Source organism: Staurois parvus, unplaced genomic scaffold, assembly GCF_062004578.1.
Source record: "Staurois parvus isolate SC_StPar_1 unplaced genomic scaffold, SC_StPar_1.0 ptg000648l, whole genome shotgun sequence".
Lineage (NCBI taxonomy): Eukaryota > Metazoa > Chordata > Amphibia > Anura > Ranidae > Staurois > Staurois parvus.
Genome location: NW_028318444.1, coordinates 1957116 through 1973292, shown reverse-complemented (window position 1 = coordinate 1973292; position 16177 = coordinate 1957116). Strand labels below are relative to the sequence as shown.

The 16177-nt window shown below is 40.9% G+C and overlaps 1 protein-coding gene across 1 annotated transcript in view; it reads right to left on the bottom strand.

The window, feature by feature from the left end:
- Positions 1–7487: 7487 nt before the first annotated feature.
- PDLIM4 (PDZ and LIM domain 4) overlaps positions 7488–16177 on the bottom strand; it is a 242311-nt gene continuing 233621 nt past the window's right edge. The window contains exon 7 of the mRNA XM_089694062.1: positions 7488–8099. Within this exon, the coding sequence (XP_089550188.1) occupies positions 7895–8099 (205 nt within the window). The 3' untranslated portion in view covers positions 7488–7894. The remainder of the gene's footprint in view (positions 8100–16177) is intronic.

The following is a 16177-nucleotide window of genomic DNA, read 5'->3' as shown; positions in this document are numbered from 1 at the left end:
CCTTAAAGTGGAGTTCCAGCTGAAAAAAAAAAAGTCAGGAGCACCAAAAACTGTAGCTGCTGACTTTTAAAATGCAGCCACTTACCTGTCCCTCAATCCTGCGGTGTCCTCACCCAGGGGAGGGGCACTGACGGTACCACGCACCCGACTCCTTGGAACGGCGAGTACAGGCAGTGTGTGTCTACATGCCGCTCAGGCTGGACACACTTTTAAAAGCGCTGAATGATCTTTTACTTTGGAGAAAATATATAGAGCCTATTGAAGGGAGGGCCCATATCCTGGATTAACCCATAACAGCACTACCAGGAGTAAGGAGGTGAACCACCCAGTCTGCTTTCTATAAAGGAACACACCAGAGTAAATCCATGCTTTATGGCCCAGTAGTCCCTTAGCACAGACTTTCTGGATTGTATGAGCAGTTTGTTACAGCATATTGAGCAAGCCGCAAGTATGATGGGATTCACATTTGATCGTATTCACTCATGAATTGGACATTTATATGTATTATTTTCTAACCATTAATTTGCTATCAATGTTGGTTTATATTGTTTGATATTTCTTTCATTACTATGCAGCTTAATGAATCGCTATAAGCAGTTCATCAATTATATCTTTTACATATAGACTTCCGCTTGACTTACATCCAAACATTAGTAAACACCAAGTAAGTATTGCCATGAAATGCATGCATATGTAGGCTGTTTATAATATAAACATCCAAGTGGATAGCACCCTGCACAGGGTGCACATAATCTTATAGGGTTCATTCAAAGGTCAAGCAAGGATGAATAATATCACACAAAAAGGTTTTTTGAATAATATTGGAAGTCTGTATGTAATGCTTTTCTATGGCCCTGTTTGCATGTCAAGGCTGATCTTAATTAGTTCATTATATATATATATTTATATATATATATTTGCTTATTGCATATACAGTATGTGCAAAACATAACATCAATGATTTATCCCATGAGCATTTTGGCACCTTGCATCACTGTGTCAGATTTACCAAATCAACAGACCATTAAGTGGAATTCATATATATCCAAGAGTTAGATATTCCCATTGCAACATGCATAGGCATAAATAATCTATATCAATATACAGTGTGTATATATATATATATATATATATATATATATACAGTATATACACAGTCCTCAAAATTTCCACTCTCCTGCTCGCATTGGGCAAGTGGAAATAACATGGAGGCAAGCAGCACTGAGAGTAGGGGTGGCTGGAAGGTGCGGCAGTGGGGGCAGTTACAAGCACTGATCTCTCTGCATGGCTTTCAATGAAGCAGCTGAAAGCAACGGGATAGAGAGAAGGAGAATCAGCTTCCAGCTGTTTAAATGGAAGGCATATAGGGAGATGGGTCCTTGTAACTTCCCCCACTGCTGCACCAATCATCCCTGATCATTCAGTTTCTTTCCGGGTCCCCCCTTGTGTTCCTCAATGCCCATCCCCTCCCCCCATCCTCCGCTCCAATAGGAGAAAGGCTGGATCTGCTCTGCTTCCCTTTGTGACTGCTCACATTCCAGTTCCATGCAGCTTCTGAGAAGAGGATGTTTGGGCGGGAAATTGTACACAGAGCAGCTGACAGCTCTGTGATGCTTCTGACTTAGTACAGTCAGGTCCATAAATATTGGGACATCGACACAATTCTAACATTTTTGGCTCTATACACCACCACAATGGATTTGAAATGAAACGAACAAGATGTGCTTTAACAGCAGACTTTCAGCTTTAATTTGAGGGTATTTACATCCAAATCAGGTGAATGGTGTAGGAATTATAACAGTTTGCATATGCGCCTCCCACTTGTTAAGGGACCAAAAGTAATGGGACAGAATAATAATCATAAATCAAACTTTCACTTTTTAATACTTAGTTGCAAATCCTTTGCAGTCAAGTACAGCCTGAAGTCTGGAACGCATAGACATCATCAGACGCTGGTATTCATCCCTGGTGATGCTCTGCCAGGCCTCTACTGCAACTGTCTTCAGTTCCTGCTTGTTCTTGGGGCATTTTCCCTTCAGTTTTGTCTTCAGCAAGTGAAATGCATGCTCAATTGGATTCAGGTCAGGTGATTGACTTGGCCATTGCATAACATTCCATTTCTTTCCCTTAAAAAACTCTTTGGTTGCTTTTGCAGTCTGCTTTGGGTCATTGTCCATCTGCACTGTGAAGCAGCATCCAATGAGTTCTGAAGCATTTGGCTGAATATGAGCAGATAATATTGCCCGAAACACTTCAGAATTCATCGTGCTGCTTTTGTCAGCAGTCACATCATCATTAAATACAAGAGAACCAGTTCCATTGGCAGCCATACATGCCCACGCCATGACACTACCACCTCCATGCTTCACTGATGAGGTGGTATGCTTAGGATCATGAGCAGTTCCTTTCCTTCTCCATACCCTTCTCTTCCCATCACTCTGGTACAAGTTGATCTTGGTCTCATCTGTCCATAGGATGTTGTTCCAGAACTGTGAAGGCTTTTTTAGATGTCGTTTGGCAAACTCTAATCTGGCCTTCCTGTTTTTGAGGCTCACCAATGGTTTACATCTTGTGGTGAACCCTCTGTATTCACTCTGGTGAAGTCTTCTCTTGATTGTTGACTTTGACACACATACACCTACCTCCTGGAGAGTGTTCTTGATCTGGCCAACTGTTGTGAAGGGTGTTTTCTTCATCAGGGAAAGAATTCTTCGATCATCCACCACAGTTGTTTTCCGTGGTCTTCCGGGTCTTTTGGTGTTGCTGAGCTCACCGGTGCGTTTCTTCTTTTTAAGAATGTTCCAAACAGTTGTTTTGGCCACGCCTAATGTTTTTGCTATCTCTCTGATGGGTTTGTTTTGTTTTTTCAGCCTAATGATGGCTTACTTCACTGATAGTGACAGCTCTTTGGATCTCATCTTGAGAGTTGACAGCAACAGATTCCAAATGCAAATAGCACACTTGAAATGAACTCTGGACCTTTTATCTGCTCATTGTAATTGGGATAATGAGGGAATACCACACACCTGGCCACGGAAAAGCTGAGAAGCCAATTGTCCCATTACTTTTGGTCCCTTAACAAGTGGGAGGCACATATGCAAACTGATGTAATTACTACACCGTTCACCTAATTTGGATGTAAATACCTTCAAATTAAAGGTGACAGTCTGCAGTTAAAGCACATCTTGTTTGTTTCATTTCAAATCCACTGTGGTGGTGTATAGAGCCAAAAATGTTAGAATTGTGTCGATGTCCCAATATTTATGGACCTGACTGTATGTGAACCGGGAACCATCCATGTGAGTCTGACATTCCTTCCTTCCACCCCTTCCTTCTTTCCTTCCTCCATTCCCTCCCCTTCCTCCCTTCCCTCCTCCCCCTTCCTTCCAGCCTTTTCGTTCCTTCTTTCCTTCCTTTCCCTTCCTTCCTTCCCTCCTTTCCCCCCTTTCCCTTCCTTTCTTCCTCCTCTCCCTTCCCTCCTTCCTCCCCCCTTCCTTCCCTTCTTCCTTCCTTTCTTCCTCCTCTCCCTTCCTTCCTTCTTTCCTCCCTTCCTTCCTCCCTTCATTTCTTTTCCTTCCTTCCTTTCTTCCCTCCTTCTTCCCCTCCCTTCCTTCCTCCCTTTCTCCCCTCCCTTTTCTTCATCCCTTCCTTCCCTTTCTTTCTCCCTCCCTTTCCTTCCCTCCTTTCCCTTTCTTCCTCTCCTCCATTCCTTCCTTGCTTCCCCTCCCTTGCTTTCATACCCTCCCACCCTTCACTCCTTCTCCTTCCTCCCCTCCTTTCATTCCTTCCCTCCTTTCCCTTCCTTCTCTCACTCCCTCCAACCAATCTCTCCTTTCCCTTCCTTTCCTCCTTTCCCTTTCTTCCTTTTTTCCCGTCCTTCCCTCCTATCCTTTTCTTCCCTCCTTTCCCTTCCTTCCTTCCCCCTTCCTTCCTCCCACTCCTCCCTTTCTTCTCTTCCCTTTTTTTTCCTTTCTTCCTTCCTCCTTTCACTTCCTTCCTTCCACTCCTCCCTTATTCCCCTCCCTTCCTTCCTTACTTCCTCACCTTCCTTCTTTCACTCCTTCCTCTCCTCCCTTTCCTTCCTTCCCTCTTCCTTTCCTCCTCCCTTCACTCCTTTCCCTCCATTTCCTTCCCTCCATTTCCTAGTCCCTCCTTTTCCTCCCTTCCTTCTGTCATTTTCCTTCCTTCCTCCCCTTCCTTTCTTTCTTTCCTTCCATCCCTTCCTTTCCTTTTCTCTTCCTTCCTTCCTCCCATTCATTAATTAGTTTCTTTCATCCCTTCCCTTCCTTCCTGCCTCCTTTCCTCCCTTCACTCTTTCCCCTTCCTTCCCTCCTCCCCTCCCTTCCTTCTTTTCCCCTCCATCCCATCTTCCTCCCTTTCCTTCCTCCATTTCCTTCCCCCCCTTTCCTTCATTCCCTCCTTTATTCTGCCTAAAACATTTAACAGTGATATTTCATAATTTAGGAGGACGCGTTTAGGGGTGGAAATAGGGGCAGGGCAGGGTATGGGTTGGGTGGGGCAACTGGTGGCGAGTAACTCTTAAGTCTTGGCTAGTAGCTCAGGACTTAAAATTGTGAGCCATATATATATATATATATATATATATATATATTAATAGCCCCTGTACAATGGGATTCATGTAAGGGTAAATCTCATTCTGTCTGGGCCTTACAATTGATGAGACCTTTGGTTTACGGAATATTTATGAGATCATTACATGTTTCAAGTTTTTTATTATACACTCCTGGAGCAGTAGATATCAATCCATATCTTAAATAAATTTGATCAGTGGGATACAGGAAATCCCAGGAATAAGGACTGATCACATTAGAGTATATACAGTTGCAAGAAAAAGTATGTGAACCCCTTGGGATTACGTGGAGTTTTGCATGAATTGGGCATAAAATGTGCTCTGAACGTCATCTAAGTCACAACAATAGAAGAACACAGTCTGCTGAACATAATACTACACAAACATTAGATGTTGCCATGGTTTAATTGCACATAACATGTAAACATTCACAGTGCAGGGAGGAAAAAGTATGTGAACCTTTGGACTTAATAACTGGTTGACCCTCCTTTGGCAGCAATAACCTCAACCAAACGTTTCCTGTAGTTGCAGATTAGACCTGCACAACGATCTGGAGTAATTTTGGACCACTCCTCTTCACAAAACTGTTTCAGTGTAGCAATATTATTGGGATGTCTGGTGTGAATCGCTCTCTTAAGGTCATGCCACAGCATTTCAATCGGGTTGAGGTCAGGACTCTGACTGGGCCACTCCAGAAGGCGTATTCTGTGCTGTTGCAGCCATTGTTTTGTTGAATTACCTGTATGCTTTGGGTCATTGTCCTGTTGCATCACCCATCCTCTGCGGAGCTTCAGTTGGCAGACAGATGGTCGTACATTTTCCTGCAAAATGTCTTGATAAACTCTGGAATTCATTTTCCCATCAATGACAACAATGCGTCCAGGCCCTGAGGCAGCAAAGCAGCCCCAAACCATGATGCTCCCTCCGCCAAGATTTACAGTGGGGATGAGGTTTTGATGTTGGTGTGCTGTGCCTTTTTTTCTCCACACATAGTGTTGTGTGTTCTTCCCAAACAACTCAATCTTGGTTTCATCTGTCCACAGTATATTTTGCCAGTAGTGCTGTGGAACATCCAGGTGCTCTTTTGCAAACTTCAAACATGCTGCAATATTCTTTTTGGACAGCAATGGCTTCCTCCGTGGTGTCCTCCCATGTACTCCATTCTTGTTTAATGTTTTCCTTATTGTAGATGTGTCAACAAAAATGTTAGCATGTGCCAGAGATTTCTGTAGGTCTTTAGCTGACACTCTGGGATTCTTCTTTACCTCATGCAGCATTCTGCGCTGTGCTTTTGCAGTAATGTTTACAGGACAACCACGCCTAGGGAGAGCAGCAACAGTGCTAAGCTTTCCCCATTTGTAGACAGTCTGTCTTACCGTGGACACATGAACATCAAGGCTTTTGGAGATACTTTTGTAACCCTTTCCAGCTTCATGCAAGTCAACAATTCTTGATCGTAGGTCTTCTGAGAGCTCTTTTCTGCGAGGCATGGTTCACATCAGACAGTGCTTCTTGAAACCAGTAAACCCAAAACAGGTGTGTGTTTTTTAAGGGCAGGACAGCTGTCAGCAACACATCCAATATCATCACACTGATTGGACTCAAGGTTGGCTCACTCCTGGCTCCAATTAGCTCTGGGAGAAGTCATTAAGCTAGGGCCTCACATACTTTTTCCTCCCTGCACTGTGAATGTTTACATGTTATGTGCAATTAAACCATGGCAACATCTAATGTTTGTGTAGTATTATGTTCAGCAGACTGTGTTCTTCTATTGTTGTGACTTAGATGACGTTCAAAGCACATTTTATGCCCAATTCATGCAAAACTCCACGTAATCCCAAGGGGTTCACATACTTTTTCTTGCAACTGTATATATATATATATATATATACATATACACAGTATATTTGAATGGGGAATATCATACCGAACAAATCAAATGACTAAGCTAGCACATAGAGAGGGTAGAATAGTAGTCTTCTACCTCCTGGGTGACAGGCCCATCCGGTATTGGTATCAAAGGACAAGAAATATATTGCTGAGCAATAATTTACTCGTTTTCAGAATGCAACCTGTACATAGTAGAAGATATTATTATTAGTATAAAACTGTATTTGGGACTTGGTCATAAACGTTGTGACCTCCCAGCACCCACCCCTTTAACCGGGTAATTGGTCAGATGGTCTCTGTCAACACCCCTTTTATACACCGGAAAAGGACCTTCGGATAGCTCTCGTTTTTACATCAACCAAGGAACACCTAACTGGACTTGAGAGAGCCATTGCAATGTTTATGCTTGGACAGTTGGACTCTCTGTTGCTTTATTGTTCTCTTTATTTCTTTATAACATATTTTTCCTGAAAATATTTTATTTGCACCATTTTGACCTTTTTATCAATAAACCCTATTTTGAAAAGTGTTAAACTGTCCCTAAGGTTTTAATGCAAACTAAAAAATCCCTGTCTCTTGAAGAGTACTATTGTATATGACAAATCTCTGAATATAAATCTCTGAACAAATCTCTGTGGTGACAGATGTTTATTTTTCATATTTGTTATTGCTAGGATTATGAGATTTTGTGTTGTGAGATTTGCAGGTCCTTTGTCAGGAGTTAGTGAGAAGGGCAGGGGTCAGGCACCTTGTTCATGACACCACCCATTCCTGCCACCATAGCACCCATTCCAGCTAACGTACAACCCACTTCTGCAGCCATACTACCCATTGCTGCTGTTATACCACCTATTATGCTGCCATACTGCTTATACCTGCTGCCATACAGCCCCTTCCTTTATTAGAAAGAATAATCAAAGAAATATGTGTACAATTCTTTATACTAAAAGGAGCACAGTAAGACTGTCCAAAATAAAAAACAAATCACAATTACTGAAGACATTAATATTCTAAAAACAATATATATTTTATTAGAGCAGAAGTGACATATTATCTAGTATTTACAGAAGATTTCTGCTGGTGCCAAAACATAAAAAAGTAGATTGCACACATGTAGACTGCAGTATTAAGCAGAACAGCAATGCAAACATATGGATAGTTAATGCTTAAGTGTTATAACCATTCCAAAATGCTATCTATGGGTACTGTGCTTAGCATAATTCATTCAAGAAGTAAAATATTTTTAAGCTATTTTATTGTCTTTGTGTATTGATTTCATGGTAAGGATTTTAGGAATGGAGATGTCTTGTCTTGGAAATATAAACCATTTTACACGTTTCTTGCAGGTAGGCCTTGGAAAATATTGCTTGGTAGCAAGCTTTATGTTTCTTCAAAACATAAGCTCTTCATTGATTAGTAAAGTTCAACTTTGGCATTAGGATACACAGCCACAACATCGTATCCCTCAGGAGGCTTCACTCTCTCCTTGGCGTGAGTCTCACAGTACAGCTGCTCTTCAATAAAGAAATATCCCCTTTGTTTCAGGTTCAGCCCACAGTCATCACACATGAAACATTCTGGATGGTAGAGCTTGTCACGAGCCTTGACTATTGTACCACTGAGTAAGAAGAAAGATAAATCACTTAATAATACACCACACATACTAGATAAAAAGCCTTATGTTAAGTATTGCTTTACTGATACATAAGTGTTTTAAAGTGTAAGCATGCTTTTAAGTGTCATCACCTCCTCTACCCCCAAGACCTTTCATAACACTATTACCTACAATACTCCTACTTTACACCATTTTATTAGTGTGTTAGGTTAGCAACGTATTCTCTGTACACCAACCATACACTATCAACCATAACAACATTGAATCCCCATAAAAGAGTAAATTAATAGAAAATGCCAGAAAGTGTTGTTTGACTACGGAGGTTTTATATATCATAATTCTGAACTGTCTATTTAGCTCCTTTTCTTCCATCACTGATCTATTAAACAAACCACAAATAATATTTTGTATGAAGCTGGGTTCACATTCTCACGGTGCATTAATGCAAATTATTTGGCACAGTAAGTGTGTTGCGTGGAAGGAGCACATGCATTTTAATAAGCTGACTAATGGACCCAAAATAAAAAAATGTAAGTATATATATTGCAAGCACATCACGCATCTTTAAGATAATTTCCAAACATTTATTAAAAGAGAAATATAGCCAAAACTTTTTTGGGACATACTTCTCTTGTGGGTCGCAGAAGTGCACTTACTTTTGCTCTCCTGTTACCCAGAGTCAGCTGATAATGGGCTACTGGATGTTTTTGTTTTATTTTAACCCATACTTCTCTTTTAAGATGATCATATCACGAGGGTAAGGTGCAACATTTCAGAGCAAGGCAGGACCCCTTCATCAAGCATGTGATAGAGTCCATAATACAGTGCAAAAAAATTGTTATCCACCAATCAAAAACCAGTGTAAGAAGCCACCCCCTGGCTGATGTCATAAAACCCACCAAAAGTACCAATATACCAGAGTAAATAATTCTGCCTAATCACACATCACATGTTTTAACATACATGTTGACCAAAATTCTCAAATCCAGGCACTGGGTAATATCTATGGTAGGTACTGGGCAGTGTAAATATTACAGATGGTACAACACTTGATCAGGCAGATCTGTCAAATGCTCCTGACTGGGGAGGTCACAATCACCCTAAAGCTCTAGTGTCACCATTACCAGGTGACCAGAGAGTCATTATATGCAAAAAAAGTGCATGTAGTGCCCATTCACACCAGCCCGTCCTCTTCAGTGCTTTAAATCACCCATTCACTTGACACAACATGACACTGTCAAGTTTTATTTCCTGCAACTGCCTCAAAATGTGTGCACTCAGAAGGTGTGCCGTAGTGCTATTCAGAATCACTGCACCACATCCTACCACCACGTGGTACCATGCTTTGCAGTAATCCATGCAGTAATGCATGCATGATTGCATAATTTTGGTATGAGTGGGCCCTTACTATTCTTTGCTACAATGTACTCTACAACACACAGTAGCAGTAGAGTGTTACTGTGAGTCATGGCTGCGCTCAGATGCGGACTGACCATTTGGAAACTTGGGCACCGCCCGAAGGCCCGGGGTCAGTAGGGGGCCCCATGAGATGCCCCTGGTGCCTTTTTCATAGGCTTTTTTGAGTTTGGGCAAGGACACAGGGGCCCCATGAGTTGTCCTTCGGCCCCTGGCTGTGCTGCATGTCCATAGACAAGGTGTATAGGGGTGCCATTAAGAATTAATGGCACTGTAGTACAGTAAAGTTCAATGATGACTTAAAAAATAAAAACCCATACACATAATGAATTATAGTTAAACTACAAACGTCCTTTTAAGCATTCTTTGTAATACAATAAATGTACAGCATACAATCACAGACATCTCCAGCATCATTGTGGGTTTCATCCTGTGTGGGCAACAAGCCAGCCAGCAAGAATGCAATGTTTATAGAGTGTCTTGCCACATACAATAACATAGCATACTGGAATACAGAAGAGTATCTAGTCAGGTCTGAAGCAAAAAGAAATTGCCAGATTATTTCAATAACTAGCAAACACCGTATGCAATCTGCAAGCTGTATTTATTCAAAAGACGAATTTTGTAATAACTAGCAGGGGCTGGTGGTCAGTCATAAATAACAATCTTAGCCAGGATATGCAGGACTAAGCATTGTTGGACCAGGACAGGGAAGAGGTCAAGCAGACTGATGGTGAACAATGCCCAAAGGTAAACAAGGAACAAGAGCTATAAATGCTAATCAAATGTATAGCACAAAAATGATTTAGGAGGTAACTATTATTTCAATAAACTCAATTCTAACTGATCCCCCTCCTCATCCTTTCTATACTCCCATTACATACAATCCAGGAGCCATGGCTTAGGCTAAGCTAGATGGCATTCCGGTCCTCTTCTCAACCAGCAGAACCACGCGGCACTGTGTATAAGAAGCCTTTTCAATAAGTTGGGTATGCACAATACAGTGTAGCTCTGCTGGCAAAAAGGAAGACTGGAGCACCACTCAGCCCAATGTAGACCATGGCTTAGAAGCCAAGTACAAGTACAAGGGGGTGCAACTAGCACGTATTGGGGAAGGTTGGAATCAGGGGCGGACTGACCATTCGAGCACTCGGGCACTGCCCGAGGGCCCGGGGTCAGTAAGGGGCCCCATGAGATGCCCCTGGTACCTTTTATAGGCTTTTTTGGGTGTGGTTTGAGTGTGAGCAAGGACATAGGGGTCTCATGATCTCTTATTGCCCGAGGGCCCCATGAGTGGTCAGTCCGCCCCTGGTTGGAATTCATTTATTTAAAGATTTAGTTATCCTTTAAGGTGATGGGAGGAGTAAGACAATGAAAAAGAACCAAACTATTCAGAACAGGTAAAATAAGATAAGCAGTCTTAATTCACCATGTGATTATTATGTCTACCTCTCATGGACTCCTATTGCAAATAATAATGATGATATTAGTTTAGAAATTAAGCTAAACATTTCTTAGCATTTTCCACCCACTAAATACAAACAGTATGGAAGAATTTTTGTAATGCTTCACAAGTTTATCCATGGACACCACTGTATGACAGGTCCACAGACAATGTTTCAGCACACAATGCTATGCTATGCCAATGTGCAGAAACAGCTGAGTTTTTAGTGTGCATCACGTGGTTCAGACATTTTTGGATAGAATCCCATTTTAAACATTTGCAATTCTAGGAGCTAAAAAAGTAAAATTCTGACAAACAAGGAACACCAAAGTCACTGCAAATTCCATTACAATAATAGAATACATATTCTGACAGTACTGTGGTAATAACAAATTATGAAGCAGATAAGATAGAGCATCTATGTAGTCCAATCAAAGTAGTCAGAAACGTTTATGAAGACAGACTGTAAATTAATTGCTAATTTTTTAAATTAGTATTGATGGCTTAAATACATTACTATTAACCAGTCCTGATCCTTTCATTTCTTCATGAGCATTTTAACAAAATGGAGCAGATTACAAAATACAAAAGTTCTAACATTGTCAGTCCCTAGACAGTGGAGACGGAGAGAAAGAACACTGAAAGCTACAGTTAATCTTACAATCTTATGCAGGCCATAGAGGGGTCGAAAATTGGCCAATTTTTTGCCCGAAAAAAACAATCAGCCGATTTTTGCACCGTTAATGGGTTAATGGGTTAATTGGTCGGCCGTTTTTCTGGGTTTTGGCACTTTTTTTGATCGGTAAAGTTGGAAAAAAATTGGCGATTTTGCCGATCGGCCGATTTTCCCAGCAATGATGGGAGAAGAAGAAGGAGAAGGAGAAGAAGAAGATCGGCCGATTTTTTTTACCGTTGGTAGTAACGTCGGCCTAAAAAACGTCCGGTTTTCGACCTGTCTATGGCCTGCATTATTGTAGGAATATAATTCAGTGTTATTCCAGGTAGAAGGATTATACTGTGTACAGCACTGGGGAAACCCTAGAAATAAAAGGAACAAAATGCCATCTTTATTTTCCAATATTTTTTAGCAAATTCACCACTAAAACATTTACTGTCATTCTCTATACATTCAAATTTCACATTCTCTATTTCTAAGAATGCAAAATCTGGCAAATGTTTGGTAAATCTAAGTAGCATAGTTAATTGTAATATTATTTATTTATTTATTTCAGGTACTTATATAGTGCCATCAATTTACTCAGCACTTTACATATATACAGGTGAAACTCAAAAAATGTGAATATTGTGCAAAAGTTCATTTATTTCAGTAATGCAACTTAAAAGGTGAAACTAATATATGAGATAGACTCATTACATGCAAAGCAAGATAGTTTAAGCCGTGATTTGTCATAATTGTGATGATTATGGCTTATAGCTCATGAAAAACCCAAATCCACAATCTCAGAAAATTAGAATATTACATGCAATCAATAAAACAAGGATTGTACATAGAACAATATCGGACCTCTGAAAAGTATAAGCATGCATATGTACTCAGTACTTGGTTTGGGCCCCTTTTGCAGCAATTACTGCCTCAATGTGGTGTGGCATGGAAGCTATCAGCCTGTGGCACTGCTGAGGTGTTATGGAAGACCAGGATGCTTCAATAGCGGCCTTCAGCTCTTCTGCATTGTTCGGTCTCATGTCTCTCATCTTTCTCTTGGCAATGCCCCATAGATTCTCTATGGGGTTCAGGTCAGGCGAGTTTGCTGGCCAATCAAGCACAGTAATCCCACGGTCATTGAACCAGGTTTTGGTGCTTTTGGCAGTGTAGGCAGGTGCCACGTTCTGCTGGAAAATGAAGTCAGCATTCCCATAAAGCTCGTCTGCGGAAGGAAGCATCAAGTGCTCCAAAATCTCCTGGTAGACGGCTGCGTTGACCCTGGACTTAATGAAGCACAGTGGTCCAACACCAGCAGATGACATGGCTCCCCAAATCAACACAGACTGTGGAAACTTCACACTGGACTTCAAGCATCTTGCAGTGTGTGCCTCTCCATTCTTCCTCCATACTCTGGGTCCTTGGTTTCCAAATTAGATGCAAACGTTGCTCTCATCAGAAAAGAGGACTTTGGACCACTGAGCAACAGACCAGGTCTGTTTTTCTTTAGCTCAGGTAAGACGCTTCTTACGTTGTTGTTCAGGAGCGGCTTGAAAAGAGGAATACGACATTTGAAGCCCATGTCCAGGATCCGTCTGGGTGTGGTGGCTCTTGATGCACTGACTCCAGCCTCAGTCCACTCCTTGTGAAAGTCCCCAACACTTTTGAATGGCCTTTTCCTGACAACCTTCTCCAGGCTGCGGTCATCCCTGCTGCTTGTGCACCTTTTTCTTCTACACTTTTCCCTTCCACATAACTTTCTTTTAATGTGCTTTGATACAGCACTTTGGGAACATCCAACTTCTTTTGCAATGACCTTTTGAGGCTTTCCCTCTTTATGGAGGGTGTCAATGATGGTTTTCTGCACAACTGTCAGGTCAGCAGTCTTTCCCATGATTGTGATTCCTACTGAACCAGACTGAGAGACCATTTAAAGGCGCTGGAACCCATTGCAGGTGTTATGGCTTAATTAGCTGATTAGAGTGGGATACTTTGAGCCGAGAATATTGCACCTTTTCACAATATTCTAATTTTCTGAGATTGTGGATTTGAGGTTTTCATGAGCTGTAAACCATAATCATCCCAATTATGAAAAATCACAGCTTGAACTATCTTGCTTTGCATGTAATGAGTCTATCTCATATTTTAATTTCACCTTTTAAGTTGCATTACTGAAATAAATTAACTTTTGCACAATATTCCAATTTTTTGAGTTTCACCTGTATATTGTACATTCACATCAGTCCCTAACCCTCAAGGGGTGTACAATCTAATATCCCTAACTCACATTCATACATACACATACTAGGGCCAATTTAGACAGGAGCCAATTAACCTACCAGCAAGTCTTTTGAGTGTGGGAGGAAACCAGAGTACCCGGAGGAAACCCACGCAGGCACAGGGAGAACATGCAAACTCCAGGCAGGAGGTGCCGTGGCTGGGATTTGAACCAACGACCCTAGTACTGCCAGGCAGAAGTGCTAACCACTTAGCCACTGTGCTGCCCGCATATAAACGCTTTAAAACAGGGGTCCCCACATGCTTCAGCTCATCAACCCCTTCATGAAGTTGCAGACTGTTTATCAATCCCCAAACATAGTTATATGATAATAATTGAAAAAACACTATTTTAAAGTGTATGTATAGCCATTTTTTTTTTAAGTTTTCTATTTCTGAATGACAACATGAAATTCAAGAAAATCTCCCAAAATGACATGAATTCCCTTCTTAGACAGTTATCCCCAAAACAAATGTCCCCATTGGAATACTGTATTTCCCCTTTCTTTATTCTGAGGAAAACTCTAAAAGTTTGTTGTTCTCCTCAATTTCTGTTCCAGGGACAATAGGCAGTGGTTCTAACCCTTCTCCACACCATTCACTACACTTTAAATAATAATAATCATAATAATATTGTGAATACTGTCAACACTTCCTCTTTTTATCAGCAGCTGCCATAATGGTTGTTACAATGCTAATTTTTGAGTGAATTCACAGTATTCAGTCCTTTGGCACCACTCTTATCACTATAGGTATGAAAAGTTAACACAATGCAAAGCATCCGGGTAAACGAGGCCAGTAATAACACACAGCTGATACAACTTAAGGCTGCTATTGCTGCAATTGCTGTCAGCCACCAAACCTTCAGGACTAAGGATGACATAGAGATCTGCAAATATCTCAAAAGAAAACTGACCCAAATGATCATCCACCACCCACTGATCCCCAGGCATTTACTGACTTCCTTCTGTCCCTCAGGAATCATATTGACCCCTTGGATTCTCCCATCAACCCTTGGGGGGTAAAATACTGACTACTTTGGAGAACCCTGAAAAAAACAGTAATTAGAGAAACATTGACGCTGCTTACTCTTATGAAAATACAAGTGACCTGTCTGCCATACTGGTCCCCTTCAGTCAATAGTTTGAGACACTGACCCAGTACAAGCTCATGTAAATATGGGCTTTCTACAGCAGTTCTGATCTACATATTTGTTTCGGTTCAGTGACTTGGAAACTTTTATGGCTATGACATCAATCATTGCAGCCTCCATATTATTTTAACTCTAGCAATCATGCTGGCTGGAGCTCTACATAGTGCTGAGATGGTTATGCAGTTTCAGTACTTGGTGAATTAATGATATTTAAAGAAAGTTCAAAAGGCTGGATCCAAAAATGGAGAGCAATAACGTTCCCCCTTCAAACTATTAGGAAATGTTTCTCTAGAGTTGCCTATGATGTTACTGACTGTAATCCATATTTGCCTTAGGTCCACACATTGCTTACGTGCTTTTGTACCAGAAGGAGAGTACCAATTTGCATATTCATCTTATGACAGGTTACCAAAAGAACTAAATAATCATAATCTGTAACACATGATATCTACACTGTATGTTTGGCAATAATGACAAAGTAATACATTCATTTTGGAGGAAAAACTAGTGTCCCTTTTGGCATTTTGTTTTGGGGGGGGGGGATCATTTTTCCAAGGAATATAAATACAAAAACCATATAAAAAATGAAAAATGCACTTCTTTCTGTTTTTATCAATATTAGTTTTATAAGAGTAGTTTTACTGTATATAAAAGTATATATTTTATTCTATAATGTGTCCCATCTGTATAAATTACATCATGGGGGGGAATTCTTGAGAGGGGTACAGTTGTGACCAAAATTATTCAACCCCCAATGCTGTAAAGGGGTTTAGGGACTATAGTGTACATTTGGAATTGTATTCAGAATCAAATCCTACAAGGACGTTGTAACTACCCAAATGCAACTAAAATGACATCAATTGTTTATGTAATACAGTAGTAAATGGTTCTTATGTGGTTTCTTCATTGCCACAATTATTCAACCCCTTAAAGACTACCACTCTGAAGAACAGAGGTTCATACAGGTGCTTTCCATCAGGTATTGAAAACACCTGTGGATGTCACCGAGCAGCAATCAAGCATAATAAGCACCAATTAGGCAGCTTTAAAATGACTGTGATACTCAGCTCCTTCTAGACATTTACTGGTGTGGTTACAAACATGGTGAAGGCAAGAGAATGGTCCAGGAA